Source organism: Triticum urartu, chromosome 2A (genome assembly GCF_056163025.1).
Source record: "Triticum urartu cultivar PI428250 chromosome 2A, HENAU_Tu73, whole genome shotgun sequence".
NCBI classification, from domain to species: Eukaryota; Viridiplantae; Streptophyta; class Magnoliopsida; order Poales; family Poaceae; genus Triticum; species Triticum urartu.
In genome coordinates, this window is record NC_141874.1 from 156,338,670 (window position 1) to 156,349,367 (window position 10,698).

Genomic DNA, 10,698 nt, shown 5'->3' on the forward strand with positions numbered 1-10,698 from the left:
GTATTGTATTGTTGCCATCGAGGATAACAAGATGGGGTTTATTTCATATTGCATGAGTTTATCCCTCTACATCATGTCATCTTGTTTAAAGCGTTACTCTGTTCTCTTGAACTTAATACTCTAGATGCATGCTGGATAGCGGTCGATGTGTGGAGTAATAGTAGTAGATGCAGGTAGGAGTCGGTCTACTTGTCTCGGACGTGATGCCTATATACATGATCATACCTAGATATTCTCATAACTATGCTCAATTCTGTCAATTGCTCAACAGTAATTTGTTTATCCACCGTGAAATACTTATGCTCTCGAGAGAAGCCACTAGTGAAACCTATGGCCCCAGGGTCTATCTTCTATCATATTAATCTTCCAATACTTAATTATTTCCTTTGCCTTTTATTTTACTTTGCATATTTTATTTCTCTTTATCATAAAAATACCAAAAATATTATCTTATCATATCTATCAGATCTCACTCTCATAAGTGACCGTGTAGGGATTGACAACCCCTTATCGCGTTGGTTGCGAGGATTTATTTGTTTGTGTAGGTGCGAGGGACTCGTGCGTGGCCTCCTACTGGATTGATACCTTGGTATTCAAAAACTGAGGGAAATACTTACGCTACTCTGCTGCATCACCCTTTCCTCTTCAAGGGAAAACCAACGCAAGTGCTCAAGAGGTAGCAAGGAGTCACACAACGATGACCATGCTAAACTAAAGAAAGATCTTGATCATGCTCTTGTTGTTTCTTGTGTGCTAAACTCCGAGAAGGCCAAGCTTGGAGTTGATCTTGCTAGACTCAAAGAGGAGTTTGACTTACTTGACAAGGCTCACAAGGTCTTGAAGGGTGCTCATGCTAGCCTCAAAGAGTCTCATGATCAACTCCAAGTAAAGCTAACCAAGGAGAAAGCCACATTTCCTCATATGGTCTTAATTGATAATGCAAATGCTACTAACCCATGTTGTGAGCATGTGCATCTTGTGGAGGAGAATGCTAAGTTGGAGGAGCAACTTGAGAAAGGCCTTGTGTCGTGCATACAAGGCGAGAAGAACCTCAATGACCTTTTGAGCAATCAAAAGGAAGTTGTGGCCAAGGAAGGGATTGGGTTTGCAGCCAAGTCCAAGAACAAGAAGAAGAATTACAAGACCAAACGACCTCCTCCTCTCATGCAAAATTTTGTCAAAGAGGGAGAAGGTGCCTCTAAGAAGAATAAGAACAATGTGAAGAGTAGTGATGCCAAGAAGGGCAATGCTACTCCTCCCAACAAAGCCGGCGACTTTAACCCTTCTTATGTGTTATGCCGTGCTAGTGATGGACATGTCTATGCCAAATTTGTTGTTTCTTCTTATAAGTACATTGAATGGTCTATTTTGGTTCCTAAGATCCTTGTTACTAACATCAAAGGACCCATCACAAAATGGGCACCTAAAACCAAGCATTGATTTCGTGTAGGTGTTTGCTTCCGGTGGGGGATCATGGTTGCTCGATAGTGGAGCTACTAATCATATGACTAGAAGCAAGGACTTGGTTGTGGACGTGCAAAAGATTCCATCTATGCCCACCAACGTCGATTGGGGTGACGCCTCGTCCTCTAAGGTATTGGGACTCGGCAAGGTTGTCATTTCTCATGACCTCACGATCGAGAAGGTCATGCTTGTTGAGTCCCTTGCATACAATTTACTTTCCGTTCGTCAACTTGCACTCATGGGATTTGCCAACTTATTTGATGTTGATACCGTGGCCCTCTTGTGGAGCAAGACTCTTAAAGTAGCCTTTGTTGGGCATGTCGAAAACGGTCTCTATGTGATTAACTTTTCGGAGCGACTCACTAAGACCGCGACATGCCTAATGGCTAAAGTTGACGTGGGATGGCTTTGGCATCACCGTTTAGCCCATGTCAATATGAGATCTTTGCAAAGTATTCTCAAGGGGGACCATGTCCATGGACTAACAAATGTTAGTTTTGCTAAAATCGTGCTTGCAGTGCTTGTATTGAAGGAAAGCTACATGAAAAGGCTCACCCTCCCACTACTTTCATTTACTCGAAGAGGCCTTTGGAGCTCCTTCACATGGATCTCTTTGGGCCTCCATCTTTTTATAGTCTTGGGGTAGGAACTATTGCTTGGTGATTGTGGATAATTATTCAAGATACACTTGGGTATATTTCTTCAAGAGGAAGAGTGAGACCCAACAAACCGTCATTGACTTTGCAAATGAAGCTCAGAGCCAACACAATGCAAAGATCTTGACAATAAGAAGTGACAACGGCACCGAGTTCAAGAACTACACCTTGGATGAGTTTCTTAGTGATGAGGGGATCAAGCATCAATATTCTGCACCTTACACCCCTCAACAAAATGGTGTAGCGAAGAGGAAGAATCGGACGTTGATGGATGCGGCAAGGACCATGATGGCGGAGTTCAAGTCTCCATACAACTTTTGGGCCGAAGCCATCAACACCGCGTGTCATGCATCCAATCGGATCTACCTCTAGAAAGGCTTGAACAAGACTCCATACGAGATACTCACCGGTAACAAGCCCAACCTCAAGTACTTCCGGGTGTTCGGGTGTAAATATTTCATTCTCAAGAAAGGTGTTCGTTTGTCTAAATTTGAGGCTAGAGCTCATGAGGGCATATTTGTTGGTTATGCTCCAAACTCCCATGCTTACCGTGTCCTCAATAAGTCCACGGGACTTATTGAGGAGACATGTAACATGGAGTTTGATGAGAATGACGGCTCCCAAGTGGAGCAAAGTGGCACTTGTGATGTAGGTGATGAAATTCCTCCCCAAGCCATAAGAAGAATGGGTGTTGGTTTTATCCTACCCGTTGAGGATCCCCTTGTGGCCGAAGGAGAAGGACAATGTTCCACTCACGTGGAGCCATCACCAACTCAAGGCCCACACGCTTCCGAAGAATAAAGTGAAGGCCCTCAACCTCATGAACAAGACCAAGGGCAAGATCAACCTCAAGATGGTGTTGAATCACCAAGTGATGCCGAAGGACAAGTTCTATCATCCAAACGAGTTCAAGATCAAGAACGAGCTCAAGACGATGCTCAAGATGATCAAGTGACCGCTCCTCAACTCTCTCTAGAGGAGGAATTAGAGCGTCGTGCCGCCAAGATCGCATCCAAGCTATCCACCAAAGATCATCTCATGACAAATGTTCTTGGAAGCTTAAGAAAGGGGGTAAGCACTCGTAGACAATTAGCAAACTATTGTGAACATCACGCGTTTGTCTCTTGTGTTGAACCCCAAAAGGTTTATGAGGCGCTCGAGGATCCGGATTGGCTTAATCCCATGCATGAAGAACTCAACAACTTCGAGCACAACAAGGTGTGGAGATTGGTGCCAAGGCCAACGGGGAACCATAATGTCATTGGAACCAAGTGGATATTCAAGAACAAGCAAGATGCTCATGAGATTATCATTCACAACAAGCCTCATTTGGTAGCCCAAGGCTACTCCCAAGTCGAGGGTATCGACTACGGTGAAACCTTTGCTCCCATTGCTCTCCTTGAATCCATTCGCATGTTGATTGCATATGCTTCTCATCATAACTTTAAGCTACAAAAAATGGATGTGAAGAGTGCTTTTCTTAATGGTCCTATTAATGAGTTGGTATATGTCAAGCAACCCCCCGGGTTCGAGGATCCCTATTTTCCCGATCATGTGTATCAACTCGATAAGGCACTCTATGGCCTTAAGCAAGCCCCACGTGCGTGGTATGACCACCTTATCGAGTTGTGCTACCTCCTGAGCACTGCGTTTGTTTTCCCTTGAAGAGGAAAGGGTGATGCAGCAAAGTAGCGTAAGTATTTCTCTCAGTTTTTGAGAACCAAGGTATCAATCTAGTAGGAGGCCACGCACGAGTCCCTTGCAACTACACAAACAAATAAACTCCTCACAACCAACACAATAAAGGGGTTGTCAATCCCTTGACGGTCACTTACGAAAGTGAGATCTGATAGATATGATAAGATAATATTTTTGGTATTTTCATGATAAAGATGTATAGTAAAGAAAGCAAAATAAACAGAAAAAGAAATAGCTTGTTGATGGAAGATTAATATGATGGAAAATAGAACCAGGGTCCATAAGTTTCACTAGTGGCTTCTCTCGAGAGCATAAGTATTACAGTGGGTAAACAAATTACTGTTGAGCAATTGACAGAATTGAGCATAGTTATGAGAATATCGAGGTATGATCATGTATATAGGCATCACGTCCGAGACAAGTAGACCGACTCCTGCTTGCATCTACTACTATTACTCCACACATCGACCGCTATCCAGCATGCATCTAGAGTATTAAGTTCAAAAGAACAGAGTAACACTTTAAGCAAGATGACATGATGTAGAGGGATAAACTCATGCAATATGAAATAAACCCCATCTTGTTATCCTCGATGGCAACAATACAATACGTGCCTTGCTGCCCCTACTATCACTAGGAAAGGACACCGCAAGATTGAACCCAAAGCTAAGCACTTCTCCCATTGCAAGAAAGATCAATCTAGTAGGCCAAACCAAACTGATAATTCGAAGAGACTTGCAAAGATTAACCAATCATACATAAAAGAATTCAGAGAAGATTCAAATATTGTTCATAGATAAACTTGATCATAAACCCACAGTTCATCGGTCTCAACAAACACACCGCAAAAGAAGATTACATCAAATAGATCTCCACAAGAGAGGGGGAGAACTTTGTATTGAGATCCAAAAAGAGAGAAGAAGCCATCTAGCTAATAACTATGGACCCAAAGGTGTGAAGTAAACTACTCACACTTCATCGGAGAGGCTATGGTGTTGATGTAGAAGCCCTCCATGATCGATGCCCCCTCCGACGGAGCTCCGGAAAAGGCCCCGAGATGGGATCTCACGGATACAGAAAGTTATGGCGGTGGAAGTAGGGTTTTGGCTCCGTATCTGGTAGTTTGGGGGTACGTAGGTATATATAGGAGGAAGAAGTACATCGGTGGAGCAACATGGGCCCCATGAGGGTGGAGGGCACGCCTGGAGGGTAGGCGTGCCCCCCTACCTCGTGCCCTCCTGGTTGCTTTCTTGACGTAGGGTCCAATTCCTCTGGATCATGTTCGTTCCAAAAATCACGTTCCCGAAGGTTTCATTTCGTTTGGACTCCGTTTGATATTCTTTTTCTGTGAAACTCTGAAATAGGCAAAAAAACAACAATTCTGGGCTGGGCCTCCGGTTAATAGGTTAGTCCCAAAAATAATATAAAAGTGTATAATAAAGCCCAGTAGTGTCCAAAACAGGATATAATATAGCATGGAACAATCAAAAATTATAGATACGTTGCAGACGTATCAAGCATCCACAAGCTTAATTCCTGCTCGTCCTCGAGTAGGTAAATGATAAAAACAGAATTTTTGATGTGGAAAGCTACTTGGCATAATTTCAATGTAATTCTCTTAATTCTGGTATGAATATTCAGATCCGAAAGATTCAAGACAAAAGTTCAATATTGACATAGAAATAATAATACTTCAAGCATACTAACTAAGCAATTATGTCTCTTCAAAATAACATGGCCAAAGAAAGTTATCCCTGCAAAATCATATAGTCTGGCTATGCTCCATCTTCACCACACAAAGTATTTAAATCATGCACAACCCCGATGACAAGCCAAGCAATTGTTTCATACTTTTGGTGTTCTCAAACTTTTTCAATCTTTATGCAATACATGAGCGTGAGCCATGGACATAGCACTATATGTGGAATAGAATGGTGGTTGTGGAGAAGACAAAAAGGGAGAATATAGTCTCGCATCAACTAGGCGTATCAACGGGCTATGGAGATGCCCATTAATAGATATCAATGTGAGTGAGTAGGGATTGCCATGCAACGGATGCACTAGAGCTATAAGTATATGAAATCTCAACAAAAAGAACTAAGTGGGTGTGCATCCAACTCGCTTGCTCATGAAGACCTAGGGCATTTTGAGGAAGCCCATCATTGGAATATACAAGCCAAGTTCTATAATGAAAAATTCCCACTAGTATATGAAAGTGATAACATAGGAGACTCTCTATCCACTACAAGAAATATGTCAACTTGTGACCTTGACTATTGGTCACTGAAAGGTCATTGTTTTTCATTTGCGACCTTTTTGTGACCAAAAACAGAAGGTCAAAAGCTGGAGGTCGTAAACTAAAATTAACGACCTTCTCTATGAGAAGGTCATAGACGTTTATGACCAAAACAGAAGGTCATTGAACCCATGACCTTTTGTTTTGGTCACTGGTTGTCTGTCCAGGCCACGTCGGATCCGACGTGGCAATCTGACGTGGCAAAATTGCGACCTATTCAAAAGGTCACTGATAAGATTCAGCCCAGTCCGAGTAGGTGTCTATATGCGTCGAGCCCATTAATTCAGCCCATTTATTATTATTATTTTCTGTCAATTTTTGGTCTATTTCATGGGCCTAGCCCAACATTGCAACATTTTTTTATTGTTGGGTCGTGGCCATTTTGTCTAAACAATTTCCTTTTCCTTTTTTTAAATGGGTCCACTAGTTAAATGGGTCCCAGTGCATGTAATAGTTTAACTCATGTTAACTAGCAGTAACCTTCACAAGACAGCCTCAAACGAACCATCAAGTCAACTCATGTTAACAGCTAACAGCAGCAAGTGTATGTATTAGTTTAACTCATGTTAACTAACAATAACCTTCACAAGACAGCCTCAAACAAACCATCAAGTCAACTCATCATACATCACATGTACAGCTAACATCAGCAATACATCATACATCACAGAGAACGGTTCACACAAACCGACAAACTAAACTAGAGGCACATCATAAGCTCACAAGCATGGCTGCCGCAGCAGTTTGTTTCGCCAGTAAAGACAGCGACTTTCTTCCTCAACCAGACAGCAGCTCAGCTCACATCCTCTACCTCCTCACAGGAGGCGTGCCACCTCGTCTCCTTCAACAGGGGGATCACCACCACGTCCACCAGCAGCCTGCATGAATGTTTTGGCAAGTCCAAGTGTTAGTGACTATACATACGGCTGTTGACTAATGTTTGTTTCCAAACAGAAAAATCATCCAAGAACCAAGTACTGCACAACTAAGAGATCCTTTTCTTCCAAGGGAAATTAACAAGCCAAACGATACAACATAGTTATTTGTTCATTTTCATTTTATTACTGCATAAATATAGGTGCTAGCTAGATGATGGTCACAATTTAGAATCTGTCTCGTCGGCACATGGCAGTAGTACTCAAGAGTATTTTCACTAGTGGAATCATAGTGATTCAAATTTTGTTAGCACACTCTTCTATAGCATCCCCTAATATTTCTATATATAGCACCCCATGATCACATATGCATGTATGTATGAAGCAGAACATGAAAAGAGCAACATCTAATTAACTTGATTGACTTGTAGATGACACACAAGACGAAGAGCACTTGGACAGAACCTACTATACTTGTGGCTGTAATTAACCTAATCTAATCTAATGGGAACAACATCACTATTCACAAGCAAGCACCCATACTCTTGAACTCAGTATACAGTTGCCAACTGAAATAAGTTCAATTGAAAGCAGAGCAGAGAACAAGAAGGATCAGCAAAGAGCTCACCATGGCTGTCATGTGGCCGATGTGGAAGAGGCAGCATGTTCGTCCAAGCAGGATCAGCAGCACCAGCGGACGGGCCACTCCTTGACCTGGATCTTTGCCTTGACGTTGTCAATTCTGTCGGAGGACTCGACCTCAAGTGTGATGGTCTTCCCGGTGAGAGTCTTCACAAAGATCTACATCTGAATAGTTGAAGATAGCAAGAAAACAGGACAAGTCATGCATATATGAACAAATTAAGAAGGAAACAAGACAAGAACAAAAATAATATAAATCTTGCAAGTTGCAACAGATACGCATAGTTGGAAATTGCAAACAAAGCAAAATAAATCGACATTGTAAAGGCATATACAAATAGATCTACAAAGTCATGAAGCAATGTGAAGTGGAAGATGGCAAGAAAACAGGACAAGTCATGCATATAGTGGAAGATCAGCAAATAGTATGTATTGAACTGAGTTGAATTAGAGGACTAATATGGTTGTTTTGTTAACAGATACTCAAGAAATACTTGAACAAGAAAAGATACAAAATAACCAGTTGTCCAGTACAACTGCTACTACTACTTGTTTATATACCCAAGTGTCTCGATAGTGCATATTTTGTTTGTGAAACCTATAAGGTCTCAAAATGTTAGTTAGAGCTCTATGCAGAATACTTTGGAGGAAAACTGTGCAAATGCTCAAGAACTGGTACTTGTTGTACCAGGAATAGGTACTTGCATACTGAAGTTTTCAGAAGAACAAATAACTGAAGCGATTATTCATGAACACGTGTATTAAAGAAACAAGAATAGAAAATTTTCAGTAGCACTTGTCATTGGAATTCAGAAGCATTTATCACACAAATTCAAAACTGGAGGTAAGTGATGAGGCAGCAACGGAATAATGACCTCCTGCCAGCTCTCAAGTGGAAGATGATCCATAGACAAGCAAAGTGCCAAGATTCTGGAAGAACAAAAAAATCAGTATAATTAATTAGATTCTGCTTCTAAGTGCCAAGTCTCAAGGAGGCCACCGCACGGGAGCATTCCTGAGAAGGAACAAAAAAATTATCATGACCTCCTGCCAGCTCTCAAGTGGAAGATGATCCATATCAAATAGAATGAACCACTAACGGTAATATGTTTGGTGCATAATCATGATATTGGTACAAAACAGGTGTGATAGACTGAAAGAGAATGAACTTTATGGTCCTATAAGAATCTCACAATCTCAGCACAGAAATAACATGAAGGGTCACAACAGTAACATGCTGACACACATTTGAGGTTAAAGTATTTCCCTCACATCTCATAGCTAATATGACCATCACCGACGACCATAAATAGTGGTTTTAGCCCCAAGCCACCAGCTCACCAAAAACGGCAAGACAAGATGGCTTGGGGCTAAAACCAGTAATCAATCATCTTTGGTCCTGAATTTTATCTTCATAGGGATGTCAATCAACCACAACGAAACTGCATAAACTGAGGGATTCAGTGCTAAGTCGAACGAAACCAAACCAAGCAATTGCGAGCACCAGCCTGGGTAAAAATGAGCCTGACCTGGAGTAAACAGGCATAAGAATGTATGTCAGATGCAGCCAAAAAACAAACAAGATGATTAATCATTGGCAACGAATAGCTAAAACAACACAAGCCTTCCATTTCCAAACAAGTGTGTGTGTGTTAGGTGTTCTTTGGTCTTAGTATTGCTTAGTTATCTTATAACGAGTCCTAGGTTCTATATAACACTCTTCTGGAAACTAATGTCCTGGACTTTGATATGGTACGGCAATTTGGTACAGTGTGAAAGAAATCTAGAAAGATAGGTTGTGTCAATCTTGGTACGCCTTAGAGTCTAAAACTGTTTCTAGATTGTACAATTATTGATTAGAATTCCTTAACTATACATGTTTCAATTCGATCCATGCTTGTGGCATATTCTGTACACTACTTAGTTTTAATTCAGAGTCTTGCAGTCCAGTAAGCAATATGCACCATCACCAAGGGGACAGTGTCAAACCCCAAAATTACAATATTCATTTCTTTTGCTTCATTCTATTTTGTGGCTCTGTTAACTCAAAATTGGGTCACACAGCAGACCGCGCGCGTAGAAAATGCGGATGAAATGAGCAATTAGCTAGCTTGCAGTCAGGTTTTGCAGCAGATACTGAACATGTGGAACTCTCTGACAACCTTATCATGGAACTAGGGTTTGGCACCACAGTAAACACGGAAAAGCTAGTGGTTCAGGCATGAAACGCGAGCTGCAATTATTTGTTAGAGGCAGCTGAGCATCACCTCGCGGGCCGAGGGTGACGCCGACGGCGCTGGCGAGCTTCTCGATGTCGGCCTGGAGCGCGGCCCGGGACTTCTGGTCGAAGGCGATTTCCTTGGCGTCCGCGCACACCACCAACCGTGACGAGCGGCCGTTCTTGGACCTCCTCAACCTCCCCTGCTCATTACACCCAACAGCACAGGTCACAAACCGAGCCCAATTTCACATCAACCCGACGAGAAAATGGGGACAAATTCGAGCAGGTAATCTCGCAAGAAACCACAACCCATTAAACAACCGCGCGGGGGTTACCTGGGAGGAGAAGGAGCGGAGGAGGGAGGCGGTGGAGATGGCGTTGGCCGACGTCATTGGAGGCGGGGGTGCGGGAGCGGGAGCTGGTGCCGTGGAAGGTGGTCTGGATGCGGATGGCCGCCCACTCCTGCCTGATGACGAGGAAGTCCTTGGACAGCGCGCGCACCACGGCCGCGACGACGGAGCTGAGCGCGTCGGCGGCGGCGGAGGTCGTCTCGCGAGTCCAAGATCTGCTCGCCACCACGCGAGATCTGGCCGCCCCGGGGGAGCGAAACCCTCTGCCCGCCTGGCCATGGGGGCGCCGGGGTGGATCGGCGGCGGGCTGACACCTACCCTACGCTGGCCAGATCTGCCGTGTCGGGAGGGATCCAGCGACGTGGCGCCCGGCCGGATCTCGCCACGACGCCGCGTCGGCGCGAGCCAGCCCTCGATTCTCCCAAGCGTAGGCGCCAACGACTGTCCGCGTCTCTGGTCCTCGGTCGCGACGACGACTGGGCTGCCTGAGGAGGAG

At 43.5% G+C, this 10,698-nt stretch overlaps 1 protein-coding gene across 1 annotated transcript; it reads right to left on the bottom strand.

Moving 5' to 3' along the window:
• Window positions 1–6,656: 6,656 nt before the first annotated feature.
• On the bottom strand, window positions 6,657–10,490 carry LOC125541326 (uncharacterized). The gene is made up of 5 exons (XM_048704769.2): window positions 10,188–10,490; window positions 9,899–10,052; window positions 8,507–9,160; window positions 7,618–7,796; window positions 6,657–6,992 (listed from the first exon to the last, which is right to left on the bottom strand). The coding sequence occupies exons 1-3, from the start codon at window positions 10,479–10,481 to the stop codon at window positions 9,015–9,017; spliced, it is 594 nt and encodes a 197-aa protein (XP_048560726.2). The 5' UTR covers window positions 10,482–10,490; the 3' UTR covers window positions 6,657–6,992; window positions 7,618–7,796; window positions 8,507–9,014.
• Between the last annotated feature and the right edge of the window lie 208 nt (window positions 10,491–10,698).

What these genes read in the sequence shown, in the direction of transcription:
- LOC125541326 (XM_048704769.2), bottom strand. Translation starts at nt 10,481, where the DNA reads ATGGCCAGGCGGGCAGAGGGTTTCGCTCCCCCGGGGCGGCCAGATCTC. An exon ending in TCCGCTCCTTCTCCTCCCAG is followed by an intron (nt 10,053 to 10,187) that starts GTAACCCCCGCG and finishes TGTAATGAGCAG; the next exon opens with GGGAGGTTGAGGAGGTCCAA. An exon ending in CGTCACCCTCGGCCCGCGAG is followed by an intron (nt 9,161 to 9,898) that starts GTGATGCTCAGC and finishes TGTTTACTCCAG; the next exon opens with GTCAGGCTCATTTTTACCCA.